At 47.9% G+C, this 27621-nt stretch overlaps 1 protein-coding gene across 1 annotated transcript in view; it reads left to right on the top strand.

The window, feature by feature from the left end:
• The first annotated feature begins 11128 nt into the window (after positions 1–11128).
• Positions 11129–27621, top strand: part of Wdr62 (WD repeat domain 62) — a 39973-nt gene continuing 23480 nt past the window's right edge. Inside the window, 9 exon segments of the mRNA XM_050119061.1 lie at positions 11129–11898; positions 16528–16619; positions 17914–17976; positions 19638–19695; positions 19917–20087; positions 20166–20303; positions 20620–20802; positions 24133–24293; positions 27134–27384. Of these exon segments, the coding sequence (XP_049975018.1) occupies positions 11719–11898; positions 16528–16619; positions 17914–17976; positions 19638–19695; positions 19917–20087; positions 20166–20303; positions 20620–20802; positions 24133–24293; positions 27134–27384 (1297 nt within the window). The 5' untranslated portion in view covers positions 11129–11718.

Genomic DNA, 27621 nt, shown 5'->3' with positions numbered 1-27621 from the left:
TATAACTGTGATTCTTATTTTGGTTTTTTAAGTCAGGGTTTCTCTGTGTAACAGTCCTAGCTGTCCTGGAACTAGCTCTGTAGACCAGACTGGCCTTGAACTCACAATGATCCGCCTCTCTGCCTTCTGAGTGCCAGGATTAAAGGTGTGCACCACCACCGTCTGGTCATTCCGTGCTTTTGCATGTGGAAAACGGCACAAGAGCCACATCATAATTAGAGCAGTTTTCGCTAAGTTCTAGTCTGGCATGGAGAATGTGCTCCCTAACCATGTTTCCTAACTATGCCTTAGTTGAGCAGCCATCACTCAGCTTTGACTGATGATTGGCTGGTATCAACAGATGTTTAAAGTCTGCTTATTTCTGACAGGGTTGCAGATAGCCTAGGCTGGCTTTGAACTTACTGAGATTACAGGCCGGCACTGACACTCCAGGCCTGTTTTATCAGGCTGGTGTTGGAAATGGAACGCAGATCCTGGCTCTTACTAGGCAAGCACTCTGCTGCGAGGTCACACCTACAACCCCAAAGGCATGAGAGGTTCTTTAAACACAGGACCCTGGTTTAGAGCAGAAACCCCGCAAGTGGAGCAAAGCGTCCTGGGTACCAGTCCCAGTGCACTGACCCAGCACAATGGATCGTTGTGTGTGCAGGCCAGCAGGCTCTCCCCATGCAGCTGCTATGCCAGCTGTTCCAAAGCTTGCAGCTGTGCCTGGTGCCACTCCTGGCACCTCTACAACCTGTGAACTCTTTGTTGCAGCGCCCCAAGAGTAGCTTCCAGCCCAGCTTGTGGGTGCCGGTCAGGAACTAAAGGTCTTGGCCCTGTGGAAGCATGCGGGAGGGACAAGGGGGTCAGGAGCATGGTCTCTGATGCGGGTCCCAGTACCATGAAATGCATAGGGCCAGAGGCCACGCTGCTGAGCTCCAGAGGCGTGGATGAAACCTCCTGCCCAGGAGGAAGAGGCAGTGCCACAGGCATCTCGGTGCTTCTGGGTGCTTCTGGTTCTTATCTGGCTCTAAAAGACAAGATGGGGGTGAGGCAGTAAAGCATCAGAGAATATTATAAGGGACATTCCTTTAGACCTAGGAGCTGGGGTCAGTTTCTACAGAGACCTCCCTTAGGAGGGGAAGACCAAAGAGGGGAAGAAGATTCTGTGGCTATTTCCCAAGTGGCCGTGCTGGGGGTCAGCTTCTGCAGGGGCCTCCTCCCCTTGTCAGCTGGTACCCTGGAAGATGGAGAGCAGGACATGAGGCCACAGGTGGCCAACTCCCCATGGCCCCTGGAAGCACGAGGGTGTGAAACGCTCACTGCCGCAAGCAGCGGTGGCATCTGGGTCCCCAGTGCTCACAGCCCATGTGCTACGGCTAGGCCTGGAACCTGGGACCACCCTTCAGCGGGAACCTGCAACACGGTAGAGCCACTACATAAGTGCCACAGGTCCCCATGCACCCTGACCCGAGGATATTCACACCAAAAGGACCCTGGGCTCCAAGTTCATACCTCCCACCCAGGCTGGCTTTCTCATGCTCACAGCCTATTCTGGGGCTCCAGCGTCACCCATCCTTCCTACACTGCTCATCCCAACTTGAGTCCCCCTTCTTCCAGCTGGGTTCTGCCATGGCTACCCACTGGCACCCTCCAACTTTGCTTCTATGCATGAATTTGAGGAAGGAGCTTATAACATTGGATATCTAGAATATGAGAGTCCAAGAGAAATATTTCTTTCGTATTTATGTAACAGGGATTTCCCCCCAATATAACTGTCTGTGTATGCATACATGTGCATGCATGTGCACATCCGAGAAGCATCCTCCTGTAAGTGGACATGGTAGAGCACACCTGCAATCCCAGCAATAGGAAGCTGAGGCTGGAGAGTTACCATGCATTTGAAGCCAGCCTGAGCAACATTGTAAGACACCCCCCCCTTGCACAGCCCAACCCCCGAAAAAAACCTGGGGAATGTAGCTCACGTGGGAGAGTACTTGCCTACCTCCAATAAATCCCTGGGCTCTTCCCCAGCACCATGTAAAACATTGTGGTGGTGCGTGCTTGTAATCCCAGCACTCAGGAGGTGGAGGCAGGAGAATCTCAAGTCCAACTTGAAGATAATCTTTGGCTACATAGTAAGCTTGAGTCGCTGTCTCAGAAAACATTAAAATAATGAATAAATAAAAAAAGAGGCAGAGAGATAGCTCAGTGGATAGAGGGGCTTCCTACCAAGCTTGATGACCTGAGTTCAATTCCCAGGACCCACATGGTGGACAGAGAGAACTCACTCTTGCGAGTTATCTCCTGACCTCCTCAGATATACCGCATACATAATACAAATAAATGCAATAAAAAATAAATCAAACATTAACCCAAATGCAGGATATAGACCCCCCACATGCAATAAACCAACAGGTAAAAAAAAGGACAACTGGAGAAAGCAGTCATAAACTATATTGGATAGTCATAAGAAATTAATTCTGAGCTGGGTAGTGGCAGCACACGCCGATAGTCCCAGCACTCTGGAGGCAGAGTCAGGCAGATCTTTGAGTTCGAAGCCAGCGTGGTCCACATAGTGAGTTTCAGGATAGCCAGGGCTACACAGAGAAACCTTGTCTTGAAAAACAAAACAAAAACCAATAAGACATTGATTCTGTGGGGCTGGAGAGCTGGCTCCATGGGCAAAGTGCTTGCTGTGCAAACATGAGGACCTGAGTTTGGATCTCCAGCACCCACTTAAGAGCCAGGCAAGGGGCTGGAGAGATGGCTCAGAGGTTAAGAGCATTGCCTGCTCTTCCAAAGGTCCTGAGTTCAATTCCCAGCAACCACATGGTGGCTCACAACCATCTGTAATGGGGTCTGGTGCCCTCTTCTGGCCTGCAGGCATATACACAGACAGAATATTGTATACATAATAAATAAATAAATTAAAAAAAAAAAAGAGCCAAGCAAAGGCAGCGCATAGCTAGAACTCGGGTACTGGGAGGTGGAGTTCGCTGGCCAGCCAGTGGAGCCAAAATGGTGAGCTCTAGGCTCAGTATGAGACCTTGTCTCAAAAATAATCAATCAATAAATAAATCAGGTGGGAAGCAATGGGACTCCTGATGTTGACCTCTGGCACCTGTACCGTGCATGTGTGCACTCGCGTATGCGCACACACAGAAATCAATGTTGCTAAGCATGGATACTATATTAGTTTCTGCTTCTGAAATAGTCTTAGAGTGGGTGCGGTGGCACAAACCTGTGACCCCAGCACTTGGAGGCCGAGGCAGCAGGACTGAGAGATCAAGCTCCTGCTTTCCACGTGACTTGAGTTCTGGCTAGTTCATCCTCTGGCAGCTGCCAGAAATTATTAGCATTAAATGTTTCTCCTAAGTCAGTAAAAGTGGAGCTGGTTTGCTACGTAGCACTAGGTCACTTACACGGGCACCCATGCACAGACACATTTACAAGGCTTTCCACACTAATTTAATGTTTTTTAATTGATAGATTCTAAGTATTTTTAATGGTTTTATTTATTTTTAATTTTATTCTTTGTGCACTGGTGTTTGTCCTGCACATATGTCTATCTGTGAGGGTATCAGATCCCCTGGAACTGGAATTACAGATAGTTGTGAGCTGCCATGTGGGTGGTGGAAATTGAACTTGGGTCCTTTAAATAAGCAGCCAGTGCTCTTAACCACTGAGCCACCTCTCCAGCTCCTTCAATTTCAAATACTAAATAATGGTACACAAAAGAGGAATGACATCACAAGTGGAAAACTCGTGCTGGTGTTAAAGGTGCATGCTCCTTTCAGCTCCGCTCACAGGAAGCAGACACGGCAGACTTCATGAGTTTGCGCTCAGCTTGTTCTACACAACATGTTCTAGTCCAGATAGGGCTACATGGTGAGACCCTATCTAAAAACATACAAACAAGAAACATAGCTGGAGGAGCATTTGGGGAGATGTTTCAGTGGTTAAGAGCGTTTGCTGCTCTTGCAGAGGGCTGGAGTTCAGTTCCCAGCACCGGCACCAGGTGGCTCACATCTGCCTGTAACTCCAGTTCCAGGTGATTCTCTGCCCAGTTTTGCCCTCTGTGGGCACATGCACACCCATGGCGTGTATACACGCTGACACACATATACACATATTTTAAAGTAGTACTGTAATCGAAGGGAAATAAGAATATATGTTCAGGTTTGTGTCTGTCTACACAAAGAAACCATAGGGAGGGGGACATGGTGACACGCGACTGTAATTATAGAACTTGGGAAGCCAAAGCAGGAGGGTTGCAAGGTTAAAGCTGGCGTGGGCTACACAGCAAGTTATAGACTAGTACAGGCTATATAGGGAGACACTGACTGAAAGAACTAACCCAACCAGGAGGAACTATGGGAAGGAAATATGAAAAACTAAAAGGACTAATAGTGGGGAAATAGGTGGAGTGGAGAGATGATGGGAGCAAGACATCGCCGCAGACAAAAGCCAGGTAACCTGGGGTCTGCAGGTAAAAGAGGATGAGGGCTGACTCAGAGACACTGACACACCAAGAGCAGAACTCAGGCACACAGCCAGGGAGTCTGAATGTCGCAGTCCTTCAGCCTCCTTCTGGGAGCTAAGTGTCCTGGCTAGCCCCATTCTTCCTGGACACAGACACAAGACCTAGTGACGCAGCACCCTTCCCCTCCCTGCTCACACAGCCTGTCAGCTGACTCCTCCAATATCCACCCTCTTCCTACTCCTTCCTAACAAAAGTACAACTCTGAGGTCATTAGCATTTTCTGGGGAAAGAGTGTCTCGGGCGAGCCCTGTGACCTGACCGTGTTCTGGCCAGTGTCTGGTTTTCTGTAGTGTGGGCTGTGTAAGGGACGCCCCAGCAGAATCCGAAAGCTTCCGAGAACGAAGGAGGATAGTGATTAGCATAATAAAAGCGATCCCCCAACTTGGCCTCGCTTTCCTCCAGACAGCAGCCTTCACGATGGGCCCTCCCTCTAAAAACTGACGTTAACTGGACAAGGGTTCACCTTTGCCACCCGTGAGCCTGGTTGGGTCCGCTTTAGAGGATGGGACGGCATGCCCTCAAGATTGTTTCTTTCTTATTAACATGGCTAGTGATGTATTCAGGGTGGTTAAGTGTGTAGCTAAGACCACACTCCCACCTTCTTTTGCAGTTGTGGGGAACAAAGCTACCACTGAATGGGTTTCCTGGGAAGGCCTTGGAGAGGAAGCTGACTCAGTTGAGCACTGAGAACTTTCTGTGTTTCCTCCCTTGGGCAGCGGGGGGGGGGGCATGCTGGGTGGGGCACGGGCAAAGGACAACAGAGCAGGAGAGGACCCTCACGTTAGATGTCAACCTCTGCACTTGTTTGACACAAGAGAAGCATAAGGGTGCTGGAGACATGGCTCAATGGTCAAGAGCACATATTGTTCTTTTTTCTTTTTCTTTTTCTTTTCTTTTTTTTTTTTTTTTTTTTTTTTTGGTTTTTCGAGACAGGGTTTCTCTGTAGCTTTGGAGCCTGTCCTGGAGTGCAGATTGTTCTTACAGAGGATCCAAGTTCAAGTTTGGTTCCGAGCACCCACACTGGGAGCAACTCCAGCTCCAGGAGGATCCAGTGTTTCTTGTCTCCCCAGATAACGGCAATCACATGCCTATGCCCCACACAAAGAATTAAAACAAACCTTAAAGAGAAACAAAACCCCGTGCAGAGCTGTACCTTTCAAAACCTTTGCTCTACACCATTGACAAGCTGCTTAACTGTATATAATTGTTATGCCTGAAGAATGTGCCAGCCTTATGGGACACTCCTAAACACAAAATTTCCCAGGAGATACTGGGTAGATCTCTGCATTTTCGCTTTTCCTCCTCATAAGACGCGATGTTCCAAGCAGGGACAGCTCCTCCAGGTTGAGTGCCGGGCTGTGGAACTGGGTTACCAATGACCTGCAATGGACAGCGTGAGCAAGGACCATACCTGGGCCATAGTAAGCCACTGAGATTGGGATATTTGTGACTACACTGTAACTTAATGGTGCTGGTTCCGTAGACTTCGTAACTTGCTCAAGCCACCGTTAGTTCAGAACTTTGTGACTGTTAAGAAGATATAACTCCTTAGTAATAGGCCCCTATAACAAAGCCCCAAAGGACTACTGAATGTTCTCTCTGCCTCCCAGGCAAACGTTCAACTGGCATCATAGGAGCCGTTCCTCATGTGCTTTACCTCATTTCCTTCTTGACACCAGGCCTGCTCTTGAATCTCTTTAGAAAACATTCTTTTTCTTTCATTTTTTGTGGGGTGGTGGTTGAGATGCGGTCTCTCTATGTAGCCCTGGCTGTCCTGAAACTCTGTGTAGACCAAGCTGGCCTCATATGTCTGCCTCTAGCTCCTTTGTTCAGAAATTAAAGGAGTATACCACCATGCCTGGGTTCTCTCCCCTTTTTAATTTCTCTGGGTTTCTCTGTGTAGCCCTGGCTGTCCTGGGACTTGCTCTGTAGACCAGGCTGGCCTTGAACTTAGAGATTCCCCTGCCTCTGCCTCCTAAGTGCTGGACTGAAAACATTTGCCACCACCTGTCTCTTTTTTTCTTTATTCTTTGTTTTTTTAAGACAGTGTTTCTCTCTGTATTCCCTTCTGCATGCTGTGAATAGGTTTTATTACTATTTGTTAATAAAGAAGCAGCTTTGGGCCTACAGCAGGGCAGAATAGAGCAAGGCAAGAATTCCAAGCAGAGAGAGATAGAGGAGAAAAGAAGGCAGAGTCATGGAGATTCCATGTAGCTACTAAAGGAGAAGGACAGCCTGGTCTACAGAATGTGTTCCAGGACAGCCAAAGATACATAGAGGAACCCTGTCTCAAAAAAAAAAATAAAATAAAAGAAATGGAGTTTAAAATAAAGCCATGTAAAGATAGAAAATACAAAAAGAATCTGAATACTGTATGTTTTTGTGTTGTCTTTGAATTGTTTGATGGCTGAGGAAGGAGCAACAGCTGCTAAAAGACATTGGATTATAAATGTTGCTGGATTAATCCAATCTATATATTTTGAAAATGCTTTGACTTCAAAATTTGATTCAAAAAATATTACTTTGGAGAAGAGATTTTTGCTTTTGTTTCCACAGGAAATGAGAGGCTGTGGATTCATTCTGGGTTAAGAAAAATCAGGTTTGATCAAGGAAGACCCCCCTGAAAATTCTCCAATAGGAACAGATGGCACAGATGATTCAACATTTCAGAGGACCTCTGTTGGAGTTTTCCTCTGAGTTCTACATCCAGAACAGCCTCTCAAGATTATTGGCTGAGGTGATCCAGCCTCACAGAATATTCCAGTCAGGACTTAACTATAATCCTAAATTTTCTTTAGGTCCCCATAAGATTACCAGCACCCCCAATCAACAGGAAGTAACCTAGAAAACTATGCCCATATTCCCATAAAATGGATTATGGATGTTTGTCTTTGTTTAGAGTGTTGGTTACAAGTTATTATGGATAATGGTCAGGAAAAAAAAAGCTAAACAAAGGAGATCAGATTTAGAGTTCTTGTTTTCAAAAGAAAAAAAGGGAAAGTACTGTGGGACAATGATCTTTCCACAATACCCAAATTCCCTAAATGATTGCTTATAAATGTTTCTTTACATTTAAAGGGGGATATGCTATAGAGATGAATACTTTGCATTGGTATAGATCTTGGTCTATTAATACAAATTTAAAGTCAATTTTATTATACATATTTCTGCTCTTGATTAAGGTATTGTGTTTGTGCAACTCATTTAAAAATGTAATGTATAACTAAGAAATACAGGTCAATAGTCATCTATAATAGTCAAGCTTGTAGTCTTTTTAAGTTCGGTTTTCTAGATGTATAGAGATATATTTCAAATGGGTAGGTATTCTTCAAACCTTTCAAAGACTAACAGAATAAGGCATTTAAAATGTTTTAAGAACTTAGGACTTCTCATGATGAGATTCATTTGCTCCTGGCAGCACCGATCTACTTCAAGAGGATGATGGGCACTGAAGGGGCTTCTTATGGAGTTTGTTAGCCATTTGGACAAGAGATTGCTCTTGCCTGGACTGCTTGATGTTATGCTGTATAAACTGGACATACAGCACCCACAGAAAAATCACTGCTAAAGTTGTCTAAAGAAGGTGAGACAATATTTCAGGGTTCCTGCTTCATGAAAGAGTCTGCCGGGCTTTTTGCAGAACACAGAAGAAAGTGACTGACAAACTGCCAATACAGGCAGAACTGTCTTTGAAATCTCCTGCTTTATGAAAAAGTCTTCTGGATACTATGGGCCTATAGGCTGAAGATGAATACCCCAATGTTACAGAAGAACTTTGGGTGACTGTCCAAGCAGTGAGATGTCTGTCAATTATAGAGTTTTGAAAGTTGTTTACAATGCAATTCCTGTTTTCCTAGGTAATATTATATCCTTCTGGAATCTTTGATGGAGTTGAAGAAAGACAGTTTTATAACTATAAAAGACAGATTAGGTATAAAACTTTAGTCTCACAAAGATAGCTAAGAGTATTTTCCTTAATTTGCCAAATGTAAATGGACTAAATATTGTAATTGTAATTTTTGCTTGATAACTGTTTTGCTGTATGTAATCTTGCTATGTTAAAGTTAAAACCTTCCTTTTTATTTAGACAGAAAATGGGAGGTGATATGGGATTGCCTTCTGTATGCTATGAATATGTTTTATTACTATTGTTAATAAAGAATCTGCAGCAGCATAGAATAGAGCAAGGCAGGAATTCCAAGCAGAGATAGAGAAGAAAAGAAGGTGGAGTCAGGGAGACGCCATGTAGCTGCTGAAGAAGACAGATGCCTACCCCAGAACCTTACAACTAAACCATGAGCCTCATGGTAAAATATAAAAAAATAGAAATGGGTTAACTTGCCAGGCAGTGGTGGTGCACGCCTTTAATCCCAGCACTCAAGAGGCAGAGGCAGGCGGATCTCTGTGAGTTCGAGACCAGCCTGGTCTGTAAGAGCTAGCTCCAGAACAGGCTCTAAAGCTACAGAGAAACCCTGTCTCGAAAAACCAAAAAAAGAAAAAAGAAAAAAAGAAATGGGTTAACTTAAGATATAAAAGTTAGTTAAGGGCTGGAGAGATGGCTCAGAGGTTAAGAGCACTGGCTGCTCCTCCAGAGGTCCTGAGTTCAATTCCCAGCAACCATATGGTGGCTCACAACCATCTGTACTGAGATCTGGTGCCCTCCTCTGGCGTGTGGGCATACATCGAGGCAGAATGTTGTATACATAATAAATAAATAAATCTTTTAAAAAAAGTTAGTTAATAAGAAGCCTGAGCTAGATACAGTGGAAAAAAAAAAAGAAGCCTGAGCTAATAGGCCAAGCAGTGTTAATTTAGTTTCTGTGTGATTATTTTAGGTCAGGGCAGCCAGGAAATGAAGGAGCAGTCTCGGCCTACATGTAGCCCTGGCTGTCCTGGAACTAGCTCTGTTAACCAGGCTGTCCTCAAACTCAGAGATCCACCTGCCTCTGAAGTGCTGTGACTGAAGATGTGTGCCCCCACTGTCCAGGTCACTTTTTAAAAATTTAATATTGGGGAAAGGAATGTAGGTGGAAAGGCACATGTTACACATGTCCAACGTGTAGAGGTCAGAGGGCAACTTTCAGGAGTCAGTTCTTTTCTTCCTCTGTGAATCCCAAGGATTGAACTCAGGTCATTAGGCTTGTATAGGAAACACTTTTATCTACTGAACCCTCTTGCTGGTCTTCATTTAACCTTCAAGTAAGTGGCTTCTTTTGCTAGACCAACTCACTGACAGCTCTAAGATGGAAATGGAGGAATAGCCTGCCAGTCATTGGTAGGCACCAACAAAGATGAGATGTAATTTTTAATCCAAGCATGGCAGTGAGTGCTTGAAATCCTCATGCCTGGGAGGTGGAAGCAGGAGTATCAGGAGTTCAAAGCTGGGCTGGAGATGGCTCAGTGCTTAAAAGCATGTACTGCTCTTGCAGAGGACCAGAGTTCAGTTCCCAGAACTCACTGGGGCAGCTCAAAACTACCTATAACTGTAGCTCTAGGACACCCAGTTCCTCCTTCTGGTCTCTGCCAACATCAATACTCATATGCGAGCCCCTGCCATGCATTCATAAATAAATACTTTTTTCTTGAGACAGGGTTTCGCTGTGCTGTCCTGGCTGTCCTGTAACTTGCTTTGTAGACCAGGCAGGCCTTGAACTCACAGATATCTCTGCCTCTGCCGGGATTCAAGGCATGCACCATCACTGCCGGGCCATAAAAAATAAATAAATAAATAAATATTTTAAAAGTTTAAAGATATTTTAAGTTATTTTTAATGAGTTCAAGGTCAGCCTGAGCTTAGTAAGATCTTCTCTGAAAACATACAAGCAAAACAAAGTACCCTGGTTTTTATGAAGCTATCTGGCTGCTGCACACAGCTTGTTGTCCTTGTCCTCATTACTACTAAATGCCAGGCACTAGAAACCTAGGACTAAGAGGAAACAAGAGACAAAAATCCGTTGGGTTGGGCTGCAGAGATGGCTCTCCTGTTAAAAGCAAAAGCACCGGCTGACCTTCTAAAGGTCCGGAGTTCAATCCCCAGCAACTACATCGTGGCTCACAACCATCTGTCATGAGATCTGGTGTCCTCTTCTGGCCTGCAGGCACATATGCAGGCAGAATACTGTATACTACATAATAAATAAATAAACGTTTAAAAATAAAATACGTTGGTTTCAGAGAGCTAACAATGCTGAATACCTCAAACATGTGACGCTCCACATAGAGTTAAAGGGAAAAATACAAAACAAAACAGGAGATGGGCAGGGAGAACTATGTGTCTACACATCCCTGTCACCTTTTCGCTCACATTGTGGCAGTGAAGGAACTACATTATCTACACCTGCATCTTCCTAATAGCGTCTCCCAGGACTCAGGCAAGCTGGACCAAGGGTCTAGCCAGCGGCTCCCCCCACCCCCGCATGAGCCCCACCCCTCCCGGAGCCACGCCCCGCGCTTGCGCTCACTTGTAGAAGCTCAGGGGCAGGTTGTCTGGCCGAGCTGGAGCAGTTTGGAGCCCAGCGGTACCTAGGAATAGCTAGCTGTCCGACCCCGTCGAGTCCTGCCCAGTCAGCGGTACCACTTTGGCCCAACCCCGCCCGCCTGCAATCAGCCAGCCTCACGTCATCCCAGGGGCAGTGGGGTGGGGGAAATGTCGCAACACGTGACGGGGAAACTGAGGATGCAGACGTACACGATGTCGCTCGTGCTACCACGACTACGCCCCTATCACGCGCGCAAAGCCTGCCCCTCACCACTTGCATAGGCAAGAGTAGGGCGGTGGTGTTCCCGGGCCTGCGCCAAGTCCACGGCTCCCCGGCCCCGCCCTAGACCTACATCCGGGAGACTGCTGCAACTTGAGTAGTCGCCCTGGACTGTGGCAAAGGACGAGCCGAGGGCTTAGCCTCGTAGAAGTGAAAGCCCCAGGTCTCCGTGGACGAAGGAAACGCCAGCTGAAGATGAGCAAGCGAGGCTCCTGAAAGCAGTGCACTAGACCGGCCGTGGCTCCACCCTCAGCTCCGCCCCTTAGCTCCCATTGGCCACGAGTCCGCCAAGCAGCCCCAAGATTGGCCAGACGGGCTGCCGGCTGGGTCCAATGGGCGGCGGCGCCGGCTTTCCCGCGGCCATTCGCTCTTCGAGTGGGTGCTGGCGACAGGCGGCTGTTGAGGGCTTAACGGACGCTGGTCTCTGCCAGGATGATGGCGGCCCTAGCGGCCGGAGGCTACGCGCGGAGTGACACGGTAGAGAAGCTGCCCTCTGTTATGGCGGGAGTTCCGGCGCGGAGAAACCAGTCCTCCCCGCCTCCTGCCCCACCGCTCTGCCTCCGGCGCCGGACACGACTCGCGGCGGCTCCTGAGGACACTGTGCAGAACCGGGTGAGAGTCCGCTCCTTCCGAGGACCCAGCCCCGGGCTTCTCGGTGCCACCTTGGTCCCGCCCGAGGCCCTTGGGTCCTCCTATCTCTCTTTATGTGTTGCCGCAGGCTGCCTGCCAGGCCCGCCTGGCCCGGAAGACCCGCCCCCTTCGCAAAGGCTCCTCCCACTTTTCTGCTGGCTTGGGCGTTGGGTGCCGCCCATCATTCTGGCTCCACCTAGAGCGTTGGCAAATTGCGTTTAGTTCTAACTCTTGGGAAAATATTTTACGTTTACAAATCTTCCCTAGTCTCACTTTCTCACTGAGTAATCTAAGATACTTATCTATTCCATTCCAGTGTTTTCTTGTTGCTTATTTCCTTTTTTTTTTTTTTTTAATTTTGTGGAATAGGGCTGGCTATCCACAACAGCAACAAGACAGTGCCATCCCTGGGTATGAGGAAGAGGGCGGCTTGGCTCTTGACCTGCCTCTTCTCTGACGCCCCAGGATAAGGCCTGGCCTTCTGGCCCTTATTTTGTTGACATCAGTCCCCTGATGTAGTAGACCTTTACTCGCTTCCCTTACTTGCTTAACCTTTCCGATCTACCTTCCTTTCCTTCACTAGAAGGGATTCCTGCTCCGTATTTATGGCTCGCAATCATGGAGAATGGGAGGAATGATTTGTAAAGTCTTAGTGGTGCTGCCCTGGGAGGAGGGTTACAGAACAATTCCACAGATTTTGAGACCCAGAAATGATTTTAGGTAGAAGGAATGCTATAAGCAAGACATTTTTTAATAAAGATTTTTATTTCTTTTTATGTGCACTGGTGTTTTGCCTGCATGTATATGTCTGTGGTGAGGGTCCCAGGTCCCCTGGGACTGGAGTTACAGATCGTTATGAGCTGCCATGTGGGTGCTAAGAATTGAACCTGGATCCTCAGGAAGAGCAGCCAGTGCTCTTACCCTTGGAGCCATGTCTCCAGCTCCTGCAGAACATTTTGTTGTTGTTTTTTCGAGACAGGGTTTCTCTGTTTCTCTGTGTAACAGCCTTAGCTGTCATGGAACTTACTTTGTAGACCAGGCTGGCCTCTGCCTCCTGAGTGCTGGAATTAAAGGCATGCACCACCATCGCCTGGCACAAAACATTTTTTATATTACATTTATTTATTGGGGGAGCTGGATTTTGTACCATGGTGTAGGTATAAGTGTGTGAGGTCAACTTTTGAAATTAAACTCTCCTAGTGGGTTTTGGGGATCTGAACTCAAGTTGTCAGCTTTGTTCCCAAGAACCTCTCCCTCCTAAGCTGTTTTCTGCTCTAGAGGTAGAGGGACCCAGGAGCATGGAGCCAATAAATGAGTCAGACTAAAGTCCCGTGCAATAGCCAGCTTTATTCAGAGCATAGACAGTTTGCACTCCGAGGGTTAAGAGGAGTCACATGAGTAAAGTGTCCGTCACAAGGGCACGCCCCATGTGGCAGAAACATGTTTTTCTGTAGAGGCATAAAAACAAATAACAATAGCCAGTTGTAATGAGTAAATTGAAGTAAGCTCACTCCTGTCCGCTACACCTGGGAGGGGCACAAAAGCACAATCCAAGAACAGTTCTGTGTTTTTGAAGAAACTGAGGTTGCAAGGCTCTGGTCTTGGTTTCTTGGAGTTTCCTTACCAACACCCAGAATTCCCCCTCACATGACTCCATTCCTGGGCCATGTTCTGACACTGAGCCACCTCTCTGGCCCCAGAGCAATAGTTTTTTGGTTTGGGTTTTTTTTTTTTTTTGCTATTGTTATTGTTTTAGGGTTTATTTATTCTTATGTGGGTGTTCTGCCTACATGTATATATGTGCATTCTGTGGGTGCCTGGTGCATCAGGAGGCCAGAAGAGGGTGTCGGTTCCTCGGGACCTGGAGTTACAGATGGCTGTGGTCCTTTGGGAGAGCAACAGTGTACTCTTCACTGCCGAGCCTCCTTTCCAGCCCACCAGCAACACTAAGAGTGGTTCTCTAGTCATTGCTGGGCACACAATCTTTTTATAACATGGCGATGACAGCCACACAATGGGATTGAAGGGAGAGGAAATGGTGACTGTCTCCTTGGCACACACAGTGTCCAGATAAAGGATGGATCCATGGCAGCTGCTTCTGACTCTTTTTCCTCTCTGGTGGGCTTTCGATCTCTTAGAGAATCCCCCCAAGAGTGCCAGATTATAGGCAAGTGGTCCCTGCCCACAAGGCCTTTCTATTGTGTAGCTCTGATTATCCTGGAACTCTATATAGACCAGGCCAGCCCCAAATGCAGAGATCCACTTGACTCTATCTCTCAAGTGCTGGGATTAAAGGCGTGCACCACCACATCTGACCCTTGCTCACCATAGTGGCTGTACCTTCTTTTCTGTTTTTTTGTTTTGTTTTGTTTTGTTTTTCAAGTCAGAATTTTTCTGTGTAGCCCCAGCTGTCCTGGGACTCACTCTGTTGACCAGGCTGGCCTCCAACTCAGAGATCCACCTGCCTCTGCCTCCTGAGGGCTAGGATTAAAAGCGTGCACCATCACTACCACCACCACCGGCTGCCTGTACCTTCTCTGTCCTCCCTTTCACTGAGGTTCAGCCATACCAGCCTGCTTTTTGTTTTTCTGAAGTTGCTAGTTCTTTTCTGCCTCCTGGACTTTGCATTGGTTAATTCTTTGCTGGGTGTTTTGCTGTAGTCTCTTTCTCTGGCTTCTTCCCATTCTTCAAGTCTCAGCCTGAAAATTCTTGTCTGGAGAAGTGTTCTGGAATCCCAGCCTAGAGACACCCACTTTAACTCTCCCTTGGGGTCCTTACACACTCCCGAAAGTGCCTTGTGTGTTCTTAAACTGCGTGTAGGAGAATAACAGAAGCAAGTACAGGAAGGGATACGTAAGGTGGTCTGCTCAGCCTCTGGACTCGACTGCCTGAGCATAAATATTCTGTTCCTTGTATCAAGTTAGGAACTTTGCCATGCCTCAGTTACCCCAGCTGTAAAACGAGAAGAATGGTGTAGAATCTCTCACACCGTACTAGCTTTTACACTTCAGTTTGTTCTGTTTTGTTGCTGATACAGGATCTTATTATGTAGCCCAGACTGGCCTCAAACTTATACTCCTCCTGCTTTCCAAGTACCAGGATCACAGATGTGCGCCTCCTTACGCAGCCTCCTTATAGGGTCCCTGTGAAATTCTGAGGGTTCGCATCTTAAGCCTCAGAACACTGGGCAGGCACACTGCAGGTACTCTGTCAGCGTTAGTCAATACTGTTGTTATTGTGTTTGGGGTGATGTCATCTATTTTTTCTCATTTGACAGCACATCACAGAGATCATCTGGCTTGCAAAAGCCATACTCTAAAAATGTCCAGTTACACTAAAGCCCCATAAAGCTAATGAGCGTGTAAGTCCCATGAGTGCCATTGCTTGACTGACCGCGCCAGAGTCCTGGCAGTCGCTCCTGCTGCACTGGTAGCTGCCCTGGGGCTCTGGTTGTCATGTGTTCAGGAGCTCTGCCCAGAGGTGTGAGAACAGTGCCTGACTGTGATAAGAACTCAGAAGCATCAGCCCTTACCACCCCCGTGTTTGCTTGTCAATTCGGAGGCCTGTGGCTCGGCTTTGCCATTAGAAGCTGGTGTATCTAAGATACAAAGGCGCCACAATTCTGTTAGTCTGTAGTTTCTTTTTTATCATTTTAGCAACCCTGATGAAATTCTGGCACATGTATGAGATAAAAGAAATTCTTTTTTCCTAGGCATGATAGCACGTTCCTTTACACCTCAGCACTCGGGAGGCAAAGGCAAGTGGATCTCTGTGAGCTTCAGGCCAGCCTGGTCCCCATAGTGATTTCCTGGCCAGCCAGGGCTCCACAAATAGACCCCGTCTCAAAAAATAAAAGGTTTTTTTTTTTTTTTCAGTGCTGGGCCTCAAAGCTAAGGCCTTATATATGCTAGGGAAACATTCTGATATTGGGTTCTATCTTCAACCTGTTAAAAAAAAAATCTGTTTTAGCCGGGCGGTAGTGACACATGCCATTAATCCCAGCACTCGGGAGACAGAGGCAGTCGGATCTCTGTGAGTTCGAGGCCAGCCTGGTCTATAAGTATTAGTTCCAGGACTGGCTCAAAAAAAAAAAAAAATCTGTTTTAGTGTGACTTGTTTCTCTACCTGTTGAAAACACTAGACTGAATTTGATGAGGGGATACTATCTGCTTTTTGCTTAGTGTTGTGTCTTCCCTATATGGCCTGAAGTGCTGACATTGGAACCAGAGCGCCTTGGTTTGCCCTCTACCTGTGCCCCTCTGAAGCTGCAGGATTGGTGGCTTATCTGTAAACAAGGGTGGTTGTGATCTTATTCCTTACCGGTTGTCAGGCAATAAGTCATTTATCCACCAACACCCTTTGACCCGCAGTCAGAGGTCACGTTGTTGCTGGGCGGTCCTCCTCCCCTGCAGGCCCGTTTTTTCCTGCTAGCCCATGTTCCTCTTGCAGCAGGCAAGGGAATGGTGTCAAGAGTCAAGTGCTAGTTGCTGGTAAGCAGCATGGCTTCAGACGCGCAGGAGTGTGTGGAGTGCCCTGAGACTCATGACCGAGGCAGCTGTGCCATGTGGGGCCTGCCAGAACATGTATTTCTGACAGCCCTTCTCTTTGCAGGTGACGCTTGAGAAGGTGCTTGGCATCACAGCTCAGAACAGCAGTGGGCTAACCTGTGACCCTGGCACAGGCCATGTAGCCTACCTGGCAGGGTAAGCACATGGGTGGGCTTCAGCAGCGGGTTGCTGTTGAGAAATTTGGAGTTGAAGCCATTGGTACATCTCCCTGGGCCTTGGCTTCCTGTCTGTAGGATACAGACAATGCTGCTCCCTCTGAGGGCTGTGGCAAGGACTCCGTTCTCACCATCATCTGTGTCTGGAGCAGTACCTGGCAAGTCAGTGCTCGGAAAGCCCTTTACTCATGACTGCAATGTGAGGTGGTAGCAATTATAGGAAACTCAAGTGGCTAAAACCCAAACTCACGTCCGGCTCGACTACATAGACCCTTCTTAGAGCCTCTGCTCCTAGCTAGTAGCCCTCCATTCCGGTAGTTGACAGAACTGGAGGAGATTGTGTTTAGTCCAGAGATTCTGGTCTAGCTTGGCCCTGCTTAGGCAATGAAAGAGCCTTCTCCTCCACCCTGCAGAAAGATAGGGCCGACTAGACTTAGTAACAAACAGTATCTATTAATGAGACCTTGGGACACAGTCCAGGACAGGACAGGCTGAGCTGTTAAATCCAGCTGGGGTATATTCACTCCCCACTGCATTTCTGACCTGGGTGGCTTGTGTAAAGGACTTTCCCCCTCTGGGCTTCATTCCTCTATGTCAGCTCTAAAGAGCCCTTGGCCTCAGCAGGCAGCCGTGAGGCCTGTGTAAGCCTAGGGCCTCCTGGAATAGTCCCTACAAAGAAAGTGTTTGGTTCTATTTAAGAATATATATATATATATTCTTATATATATATATATATCTGGGTGGTGGTGGTGCACACCTTTAATCCCAGCTTTTGGGAGGCAGAGGCAGGTAGATTGCTGTGAGTTCGAGGCCAGCCTGGTCTACACAGCAAGTTCCAGGACAGGTTCCAAAACTGAGAAACCCTGTCTCGAAAAACCTATACATATACATGCATATATACATACATATATTAATAACAAGTGCCCAATATTTCTCAGTATTAATATCTGGAGAAAGGGGGAACCAGAAAGAGAATCTTCTGCCTAGAGGGAGGGAGCTTATAAAAGCTGGAGAGGTATCTCAGGAGTAGGCGGCTTGCCTAGCATATTTAAGACCCTGGGGTTCCATCCTCAGTACCACCAAAACCAAAAGCTCCTTGGCACAGGAGCCTGAGGCAGGAGGAGTTCAAAGCCAGCCTAGGCTACATAATGAGAAAAACAAACAAAATCAGAAGGAGCCATGTTGACAAATGACTTTTTCTTTGGGGAGAGTCATGCCTGGACCCGGTGCTTCTCCCAATCCCCCAGTTCAGACGTGCTTTCCTCTTTCCCCAGCTGTGTGGTGGTGATCTTGAACCCCAAAGAGAACAAGCAGCAGCATATCTTCAACACGATCAGGTAGGCGGGGCCTGGGCATGTGGTGGGGTTGGGGAACCAGGCTGCTGTCCTCATCCCTTTCCGCACAGAGCCCGGAGTTACTCGTGGGTGGTGACTCATTTACTCAGCAGTGGTCCCAGGGACTGCTTTGTGCTAGGTACTATCTGGGTAATGGCAACCTAGCTGTGAGCAGGGACAAGCATCTGCCCTCTAGAGCTGACAGTGCGGGAGACAGACGTCAACCCACCAGCAGATTACCAGCTGATTGCCATCAGTGTCACAGAGGAAATGCTTGCAGGGGTGGGGCGTTGGGAAGAGAATGGGGAAAGCTATCTCGGCGGCCTCCCTGAGTTTGAGACCTAAAGGAAGCGATGATACCCATATGTCGGAAAACTAGCAAGAAGTGCTACAAAGGTGAAGAGACAGGTGACCGGCAGAATAGCCATGGGCCCAAGTGCTGGGCACCGGAGCAAGAGAGGAAAGAGAAAGCTGAAGCAGAACTGTACCACCACTTTGCATCTTGGAGAAGGAGCTGTATGTCATACTGAGTGCCAAGAGATGCCACCGGATGGCATACACAGGCCAGGGAGGATGGTAAATCATCTGTAGAGGTGGCAGAGTCACATAGAAGCCAGGTGGATGGCACGTGAGCCTATCATCTCAGCACTTAGGATGCTGAGGCAAGAGGCTACACTTCATGAGATCTTGTCTAAGAAAACGAAAACAAAGTACCTAAAACCAGGATTGAAACAAAGGAGGAGCTAGGGCTGTAGAGTCCGGGCATGGCCTTGCTTCTAAAAGGCATGGCAGCTAGTCTGCCCTTCAGCCCACGTTCAGGCTAGTTAGAGTAGAGACAACAGCTGGGGACAGTTCCGTCTATACAGTGCTTGCTGTGCCAGCGTGAGGACCCACTCCAGTCCCCGGGATCCACATAAACAGTTAGGTGAGGCACTCATGAGCCAAGCGAATCTGAGTTTGAGACCAGCCTGATCTACAGAGCAAGTTCCAGAACAGCTAGGGCTACTCAGAAAAACCCTGTATCACCCCCTCCCCAAAGTTAGGTGTGGTGACAGTGACACGTGCTTATATCCCCAGTGTTGGGGATGTAGAAATGGGGATCCCTGTTGGCTCACTGGCCAGCTAGCCTAGCGTAACTGGTAACCTAGGCACCATCAAGAAATCCTGTCACAAGAAAATGAGGTAGGTAGTGCCTGAGGAGCCACAGCACTGAAAGTTGACCTCTGGCCTTCACATGCACATGTGCACACGGTACTGGAAGCATTTGGTGTTGGGGTTCCTAGAGCACTCAATAAGCGCATCTGCATGTGTGCCGGTGTCCTCCCGTGAGCACCACTTCTCTAGTTAGGCCAAGGCTGTACCAGCTCCTTGTCTGAGTTTGAGGGCTCTGTTACAGGGGGAGGGTCTTGGGAAGCTCACTGGGGAAGAAAACGGAATCTCCATCCTGGGTCTGCAGTGTTTGGTGTTGAGGGAGGAAAAGCCCTTTGCTTCTGTTCCGTTTCCCCCAGTGCCACGCTGGGCACACAGGCTATACTGGCTGTGTAGGAGCTACTGGCACTTGTTCCTTCAAGCCTAACCCCAGCCTTGGGGATCAAGAGTGGGCAGAATGCTGAGAGCACAGTCACCCTTGGTGGGACCAGTGACAGCTCTTTTCTTGTCCTCAGGAAGTCCCTGAGTGCTCTGGCCTTCTCCCCAGATGGGAAATACATAGTGACAGGAGAGGTAAGTCTGGCCTCAGCATCTGGGACAGGCCTTGGAGCCATTCTTTCTGCTGCCAGCAGGCCTGGGGATCCCCAATTGACTAATTTCAGAAAAGGCCTGTGTCCGATAGGGGAGGTGATCAAGTCATGGCAATCTCAACTTCAGCCTAAACAGTCCCTCAAACCCTGTCTGGCACACTGTTCAGCAGTAAAAACGACCTTACCCTGCCACCCCACCCCCAGAACGGGCACAGGCCAGCCGTGCGCATCTGGGATGTGGAGGAAAAAACTCAGGTGACGGAGATGCTGGGCCACAAGTATGGTGTGGCCTGCGTGGCTTTCTCACCCAATATGAAGTACATCGTATCCATGGGCTACCAGCATGACATGGTCCTCAACGTTTGGGACTGGAAGGTAAGAGCCCAGAGGTCCTGAGGGCACATGGGCCAGCAGGGAGTCTCCAGTGTCCTAAGCCTGCTCCCACTCTTTCAGAAAGACAGTGTGGTGGCTTCCAACAAGGTGTCATGTAGAGTCATCGCCCTGTCCTTCTCTGAGGACAGCAGCTATTTTGTCACCGTTGGGAATCGGCACGTGAGGTTTTGGTTCTTGGAAGTCTCCACTGAGGCAAAGGTGAGCTTGTGTCCCCACTCCAGCCAGGTCTCGGAGAGTCACTTGCAGCAGCAGCGTAGGCTCCTGTGACCACCCAGGACTTGGAGGACTCGTCACACAGGTCATCAGGTTCTCAGGCGTCCAGGTGCTCACTAGTAAGTGCTGCTGGATCTGCCCCAGGCCAGAGCTCACTAGAGGACCACTGCTTCTTGGCCTCTCTGCCCCAGTGCGGGCTCTGCTTTTTTCCCTTCTCTAACTGTGTCAGGAAGGGGCCCAGTGAGCACGGCTGAGCACTAGGCAAGGGGGTAGTCACTAACATGTCCTTCTGTGCTTCCAGGTGACTGGCACAGTGCCCCTGGTGGGGCGCTCAGGCATCCTGGGCGAGCTGCACAACAACATCTTCTGTGGTGTGGCCTGCGGCCGAGGCCGGATGGCAGGCAATACCTTCTGTGTGTCCTACTCTGGCCTCCTCTGCCAGTTCAATGAGAAGAGGATGCTGGAGAAGTGGATCAACCTGAAGGTACCCTGCTCCTTCTCCGCCAGCAGTCAGTTGGGAAGAACATCCAGGGGTGTTCTACTGTGCACTGACCTGCTGGTGCTTTGGGAGGGGCTGAGGCGTTTGTGTTTTGTCACAGACAGGGTCTCCCCTTCATTGTGAGGTTGAGTCTGTCCTCAGGCCCATGATCCCCTGCTTAGCCTCCTGAGTGCTGCAGTTGCAGGTGCACACCCCGTGCCTGGTATCGTTAGTGACTGACTGTCCAGGTTCTGTGTGAGCCAGTCGGGTGGTGGTGAAGCACACCTTTAATCCCAGCACTCAGGAGGCAGAGGCAGGTCGATCTCTGTTGATTCAGGACAGCCAGGGCTACATAGTGAAACTCAGTCTCAAAAAACCGAACACCCGCCCCCCCCCCAAAAAAAAAAGCCACACAGGCTCCATATGAGAGTCTCCCTTTCCGAGTTTGCTCATCTCCTCATCCGTTAAAGCAAATACTAGGCCAGAGAGATAGCTGGGCCAGAGAGATAGCCGGGCCAGTGAGATAGCCGGGCCAGAGAGATAGCCGGGCCAGTGAGATAGCCGAGCAAGGAAAAGTGCCTGGGCCTGAGGTCCTCACTGAGAAAAGAACTAACGCCACAGATTGTCCTCTCGCTGTCACGTGTGACTGTGGCACCAGAACATCCCTTCCCCCTGAACAAATAAATCAGTAAAAATTTTAAATGGAGCCAGACGGTAAGCCTTTAATCCCAGCACTTGGGAGGCAGAGGCAGATGGGTCTCTAAGTTCAAGGCCAGCCAGGACTACACAGAGAAACCATACCATCTTCCTCAAAGTTGACAAGGAAGTCACGTGAGATAATATGCAGATTTTTTTTCTTACAGTTTCTTGAGCCTACTATTTTTTCAGTCAAGAAAGAAAAGCTGGGGCTGGAAAGATGGCTCAGAGGTTAAGAGCACTGGCTGCTCTTGCAAAAGTTCTGAGTTCAATTCCCAGCAACCACATGGTGGCTCACAACCATCTGTAATGAGATCTGGCCCTCTTCTGGCCTGCAGGCGTACATGCAGGCCGAACACGGTATACATAATAAATGTAATAAAATGTAATAAAAGTTAGAGTTGTTTTTTTTCTCCCAGAACCTGAGTTTGAGTCCACACTGTCAACCTGCTCCAAGCTCAGTTGGGTACATTGACAGTGGGTGAGAGAGATATGCTTTTTGCTCCTTTCCCTGATTGGCCTCTGTGACTGCCCCAGAACTTGCCTTCAGGGCTTATAGCATGTAGAAGACTTCCAAATTTTATGTCTTCTAGGAATTTAAGTATCATTTTTAAAAAAAAAAAAAAGAGGAAAAAGGAAAAGATTATTTTATTTTTACTTGTGTGTAGTGTGTTTGTGTAAATGAGTGCAGTGCCCACAGAAGCCAGAAAAGGACATCAGATTCCCTGGAGCTCGAGTTACAGACAGCTGTGAAGTGGCCAGTGTGGTGCTGGAACCCAGACTCTGGACCTCTGTCACCACTCTAGAGGCAGTGGGACCTGGGAGAATGGAGCCGATGAATGAGGCAGACTAGCATCTCATGCAATAGCCAACTTTATCCAGACCGTCAGTGTGTACTCTGAGGCCTCAGCAAGGTCACCTGAGCACAAGGGCAAGCCTCAAGTGGCCGAAACATGTTTTTCCAGAGGCACAGAAACTAATAACAATAGCCAGGTGTAATGAGTGATCTGAAGTAAGCTCACTCCTGTCTGCTACACCTGGGGGGGGGGGGGCACAAGAGCATAGTCCAAGAACAGTTCTGTGTTTTTGTTTGGTTAGTTGGTTTTAGTTTTTGATTTTTTGAGACAGGGTTTCTCTCTGTAATCTTGGCTGTCCTGGAATTCACTCTGTAGAGCAGGCTGGTCTCAAACTCACAGAGATCCGCCTGCCTCTGCCTCCTCCCGAGTGCTGGGATTAAAGGTATGTGCCACCACAGCCCTGCTCAAATCCATGTTTTTGAAGAAAAAAAAAATGACAAGACTCTTGTCTTGGTTTCTTGGAGTGTCCTCACAAGTGCTCAGAAATCTCCTCACACAGCTCCAATCTTGGACCATGTTCCAAAGGTCCCTAAAGGAGCAGTAGGCACTCAACCACCGAGCCGTCTCTCTAACTCCTAAACATCGTTGAAAATAAAATATGCATTTTTTTGTTACAGTGTTATAATGCTGAATGTGAGTGTGGTATGTCTGCGTGTGTCTGTGTTTACACACGAGTGCAGGTCCTCATGGAGGTCAGGAGATGGTGTAGGATGCACTGGCCCTGGAGTACAGGGGGTATGAGCTGCCTGACCTGAGCTATGGGAAGCTCGGAACCCTCTTCCAGAGCAATAAACACTTGGAACTGATGAGCCTTCACTTTCAGCCCTTTGTTTTTCGATTTTCCTTTTAATCTTTTTATATCTTACGCAACTTTAAAGCAAGCTAAAAGCTAGTTTGTTTGTTTTAATTTAGACAAGAACTCATTATAGAGCCCAGGCCGGCCTCAAACTTGTAATCTTTTAACTTCAGTTTCTCTAGTGCTGGATTACAGTTATACACCATCACCAATGGTGTAAGGAAACCCCTTTTGTTTGGTAAAGTGTGGTGTTGCACTTGGTCCTAGCACTTGGAAAACTGAAGCCAGAAGATTGCCAAAAATTCCAGTATAGTTCAGGCCCCATAGTGAGATCCTTTCTCAAAAAACAAACAAAAAACAAAACAATACAGAGAGAGAGGATTTTTTGTTTTTGTTTGTTTGTTTGAGATGGGGTTTCTTTTTAGCTTTGTAGCCTGTCCTAGACTGCTTTGTACACCATGCTGGCCTTGAACTCACAAATCCGCTTGCCTCTGCCTCCCAAGTGCTGGGATTAAGAGCACCACTGCCCGGCTGAGAGAGAGCTTTTGACAGAGCACTAAATGACTCACAAATTAAGTCCCATAGAAAACTGAAATCTGTCGAGAATCTGGCGCTTATGATGTATTTATTTTTATGTGTATGAGTGCTCTGCCTGCATATCTGTCTGTGCACCACTGTGGCTTGCTGCCTGTGGAGGTCTGATGAGGTCATTGGATCCCCTGAAACTGGAGTTATAGATAGTTGTGAGGGCACTGTGTGGGTGTGTGTTGAACTTGGATCCTCTGCAATAACAAGTGTTCTTCACTGCTGAGCCATCTCTCCATCCCCACTGATTTTTTTGCCCACTGTTAAGTCGCCTGTGAACAGCGGTCACAACTCTGCCCCAAGTCATGTGCCTGCATGTTGGCACATCTTCAGTCGTGACTATCCTATATTCTGATTTCAAAATAATATAAAACACCAAGTCCACTTGGGTATGTCCCGCAGGTCTCCTTGTCTTCCTGCCTGTGTGTCAGTGAGGAGCTGATCTTCTGTGGATGCACAGATGGGATAGTCCGCATCTTCCAGGCCCACAGCCTGCAGTACCTTGCCAACCTGCCCAAGCCACACTACCTGGGAGTCGACGTGGCACAGGGCCTGGACTCCAGGTACTTCCCTGCCCTGCCTTGGGAGAGGGAGGGTGTTCAGAGTCTGTTCACTGGCATCCATCTGCTTGAGTGTCCATACTGTAAATACTAACGATTGCTCTTAGCACTGAGCATTAGTGCAGCGAATGAAGCATGAAAGTCCTGCTCCAGAGACAAGCTTCAGGGTAAGGGGCACTCCAGCATCGGGGAAGACATGCTCAGAGCAGGAGCGAGGACAGCGGAATGTGCTCCCCTGTGTTGTAACATTTACTAAGCAGCTACTCAGTGGCAGCCCAAGGCAGAAAGCAGGAATCCGAGCCAGCAAAATCTCTGCTGGCATCCAGGTGTTGTGCCACACACCTTCAATCCCAGCACTTGGGAGGCAGAGGCAGGTGGATCTCTGAATTGAGGCCGGCCTGGTCTACAGAGTTAGTTCCAGGACAGCCAAGACTACACAGAGAAAGTCTGTCTCAAAAAAAAAAAGGAAGGAAGGAAGGAAGGAAGAAAGAAAGGAAGGAAGGAAGGAAGGAAGGAAGGAAGGAAGGAAGGAAGGAAGGAAGGAAGGAAGGAAGGAAAAGAAAAAGAAAAACAAACAAAAAAGAATCTCTGCCAACCAAACTTCTGTGCCAAGAAACCTCAGTACAAGGAGGGAGCTCCATGAAGGTGCAGATGAGACATGTCTCGTGCTGAAAGAGAGCAGTGACTCAGAAGCTTGCTGGGTGGCCGTGACCCCTCAGTGTCCCGTAGGAGAGGCCGGCTGTGTGGTTAGCAAGTTAAATGCCATAAAAGGACAGCACACTGGGTGCTGCAGGACTAGCAAAGGGCTGTGAGACTGACTGGGTGGCTGGAACGCTGACAGAGACCAGCTGGCCTCGCCCGTGTCTCTTCTGAGGTTTGTGGGCTGGCCATAGGGGGTTGCATGATAAGCCCTTGAATGCAGAATCATTTGCTGTATCCAGAGTGGAAGGAAGGGCCAAGCTGTGCCTGTTCCCTTGTTGTAAGTCACTTGTGGAATGTGGCATGGTGTCTAACCATGGTGGGCTCCCTCTTTGTAGATTGTTAAATCCTGGGCCAGCAACATTCCAAGAGGAAGCTGGATGGGGTGACTGGGTGTGTAAAGGAAAGAGAAAGTTGAACAAGCTACAGATCATGGCATATTGCACTAGCCAGACTGCCTAGCTCCTCTACCTACTGTAGTGTGCCGTGTGGTCTCAGGTAGTCAGTGTGCCCCTCTGAGTTTGCTTCCTCATCTCTCATCTGAAAAACAAAATTGCTTTTCCTGGTAGTGGTGAAGAATTGAATAGCCCACAGCAAGTACTTAGTGAGCTACAGTCTTCACAGGAAACTCAAGGCCTAGGGACTGCCCCTTGCACAGCAGTTTTGGATCAGTTATTAGTGAGCCAGACAGAAGAGAAGAGGCCTGAGGTATATGTTTACTTTCTCTCTGTACAGAAATGGGCAGAATCTTGGGTTGAATGGAATGGGAATAGACTGATAATTGGTCAGTAACTCAACGGGTCATTGTGGCACACACCTATAGCAGATCTTTGTAAGTTCAAGGCCATCCTGGTCTACACAGCAAGTTCCAGACCAGCTATATAGTAAGATCCTATCTCAAAACAGAAACAAGGGGCTGAAGAGATGGTTCAGAGATTAAGAGCACTGGCTGCTCTTCCAGAGGTCCTGAGTTCAATTCCCAGCAACCACATGGTGGCTCACAACCATCTGTAATTTGATCAGGTTCCCTCTTCTGGCATGCAGACAGAATTCTGTATACATAATAAATAAATAAATTTTAAAAAACAGAAACAAAACAACAGCAAGGAACTGGTGAAATGACTCAGGGATTAAGAGCACTGGCTGCTCTTCCAGAGGTCCTGAGTTCAATTCCCAGCAACCACATGGTGGCTCACAACCATCTGTAATTTGATCAGGTTCCCTCTTCTGGCATGCAGACAGAATTCTGTATACATAATAAATAAATAAATTTTAAAAAACAGAAACAAAACAACAGCAAGGAACTGGTGAAATGACTCAGGGATTAAGAGCACTGGCTGCTCTTCCAGACCTGCTTCTATTCCCAGCACCCACATGGAGACTCATAATAGTCTAACTTGCAGAGAGTCTGGTACCTCTTCTGACTTCTAGGGATACCAAGCACAAACATGATACAGACATGCACTAAGCCAAAGCATCCCTGCACATAAAATAACAACAATAACCCCACCTCCCCCAGAATTTAAAAAAAGAACACCTCGGATTGCTTTCACAGGACTCTTCCCTTTTTAGATTTCATTTTGTAAACCTGTGTTATAGAGACATGGGACACCAGTGATGACTTCTACTTCCTGGCTATATAGTAGTAGCCAATTTTGCCTTGAATTTATTATTTTCTCTGTACCCACCCCAGGGCTTCTCTACGTAGCCCTGGCTGTTCTTGAACTTGCACTGTAGACCAGGTTAGCCTCAAACTCAGAGATCCGAAAGCCTCCACCTCCCAGTGCTACGATTAAAGGTGTTCGCCACTATTCTTGACTTTGGATTTATTTTCAGTATGCTTGTTGGTATGTAAATTCCAGATGAAAGATCTGTTGATCATCTCACCACTGATGTGTGTGGTCCTTGCACCACCTACAGGGCAAGCCAGTTTTAGCTAAACTACAGCGGGCACCACCACTGTTTCGCGTTCTTCATGGAGCTGCATGCTTCTGTAACTTCTCACAGCCTTATTTTCTTTTCTGATCTAGCAATAAGTAATAAATGCAGTCACTATCATGACAAAGAATGTGCTGTCATGGCCAGACCAGAGACAGGAATGGCTCGCTGGCATTGATGGTGACTGACCCATATGGCTTTGGTAGCTTCCTCTTCCACAGAAAAGCAGAAGCAGTCTACCCAGATACCGTGGCACTGACCTTTGACCCCGTCCACGAGTGGCTCTCATGTGTCTATAAGGACCACAGCATCTATATTTGGGATGTCAAGGACATCAATGACGTCAACAAAATGTGGTCAGAGCTCTTCCATAGTTCCTTCGTCTGGAATGTGGAGGTGAGACCATCTTTCCCTCCTTCCCTTTGTCCAGCTGTGTCTCCACTGGGGCTCAGCTCGTGTATCCCCCATAGAGCCTAGAGAACTCATTTGACCATTGGGTGAAAAGACACAAATTGAGCTGGGTTTGGTACACACCTGTAATCCCAGCACTTGAGAAGCAGGCAGAGTAGGAGTTCAAGGTCATCCTTGGCGGCACGGAATATTCACGCCCAACTGGGGTACGTGAGAGCCTGTCGCAAAGAAAGAAAAGAAAAATTTGGACAGGATTGATGACCCAAGCATACTATGTATATAT

The sequence above is a fragment of the Alexandromys fortis genome, unplaced genomic scaffold (assembly GCF_014885135.2).
Source record: "Alexandromys fortis isolate MF-2015 unplaced genomic scaffold, M_Fortis_MF-2015_v1.1 scaffold_140, whole genome shotgun sequence".
NCBI classification, from domain to species: domain Eukaryota; kingdom Metazoa; phylum Chordata; class Mammalia; order Rodentia; family Cricetidae; genus Alexandromys; species Alexandromys fortis.
The sequence above is the reverse complement of the archived record's forward strand: the minus strand, read 5'-3'. Positions and strand labels throughout refer to the sequence as shown.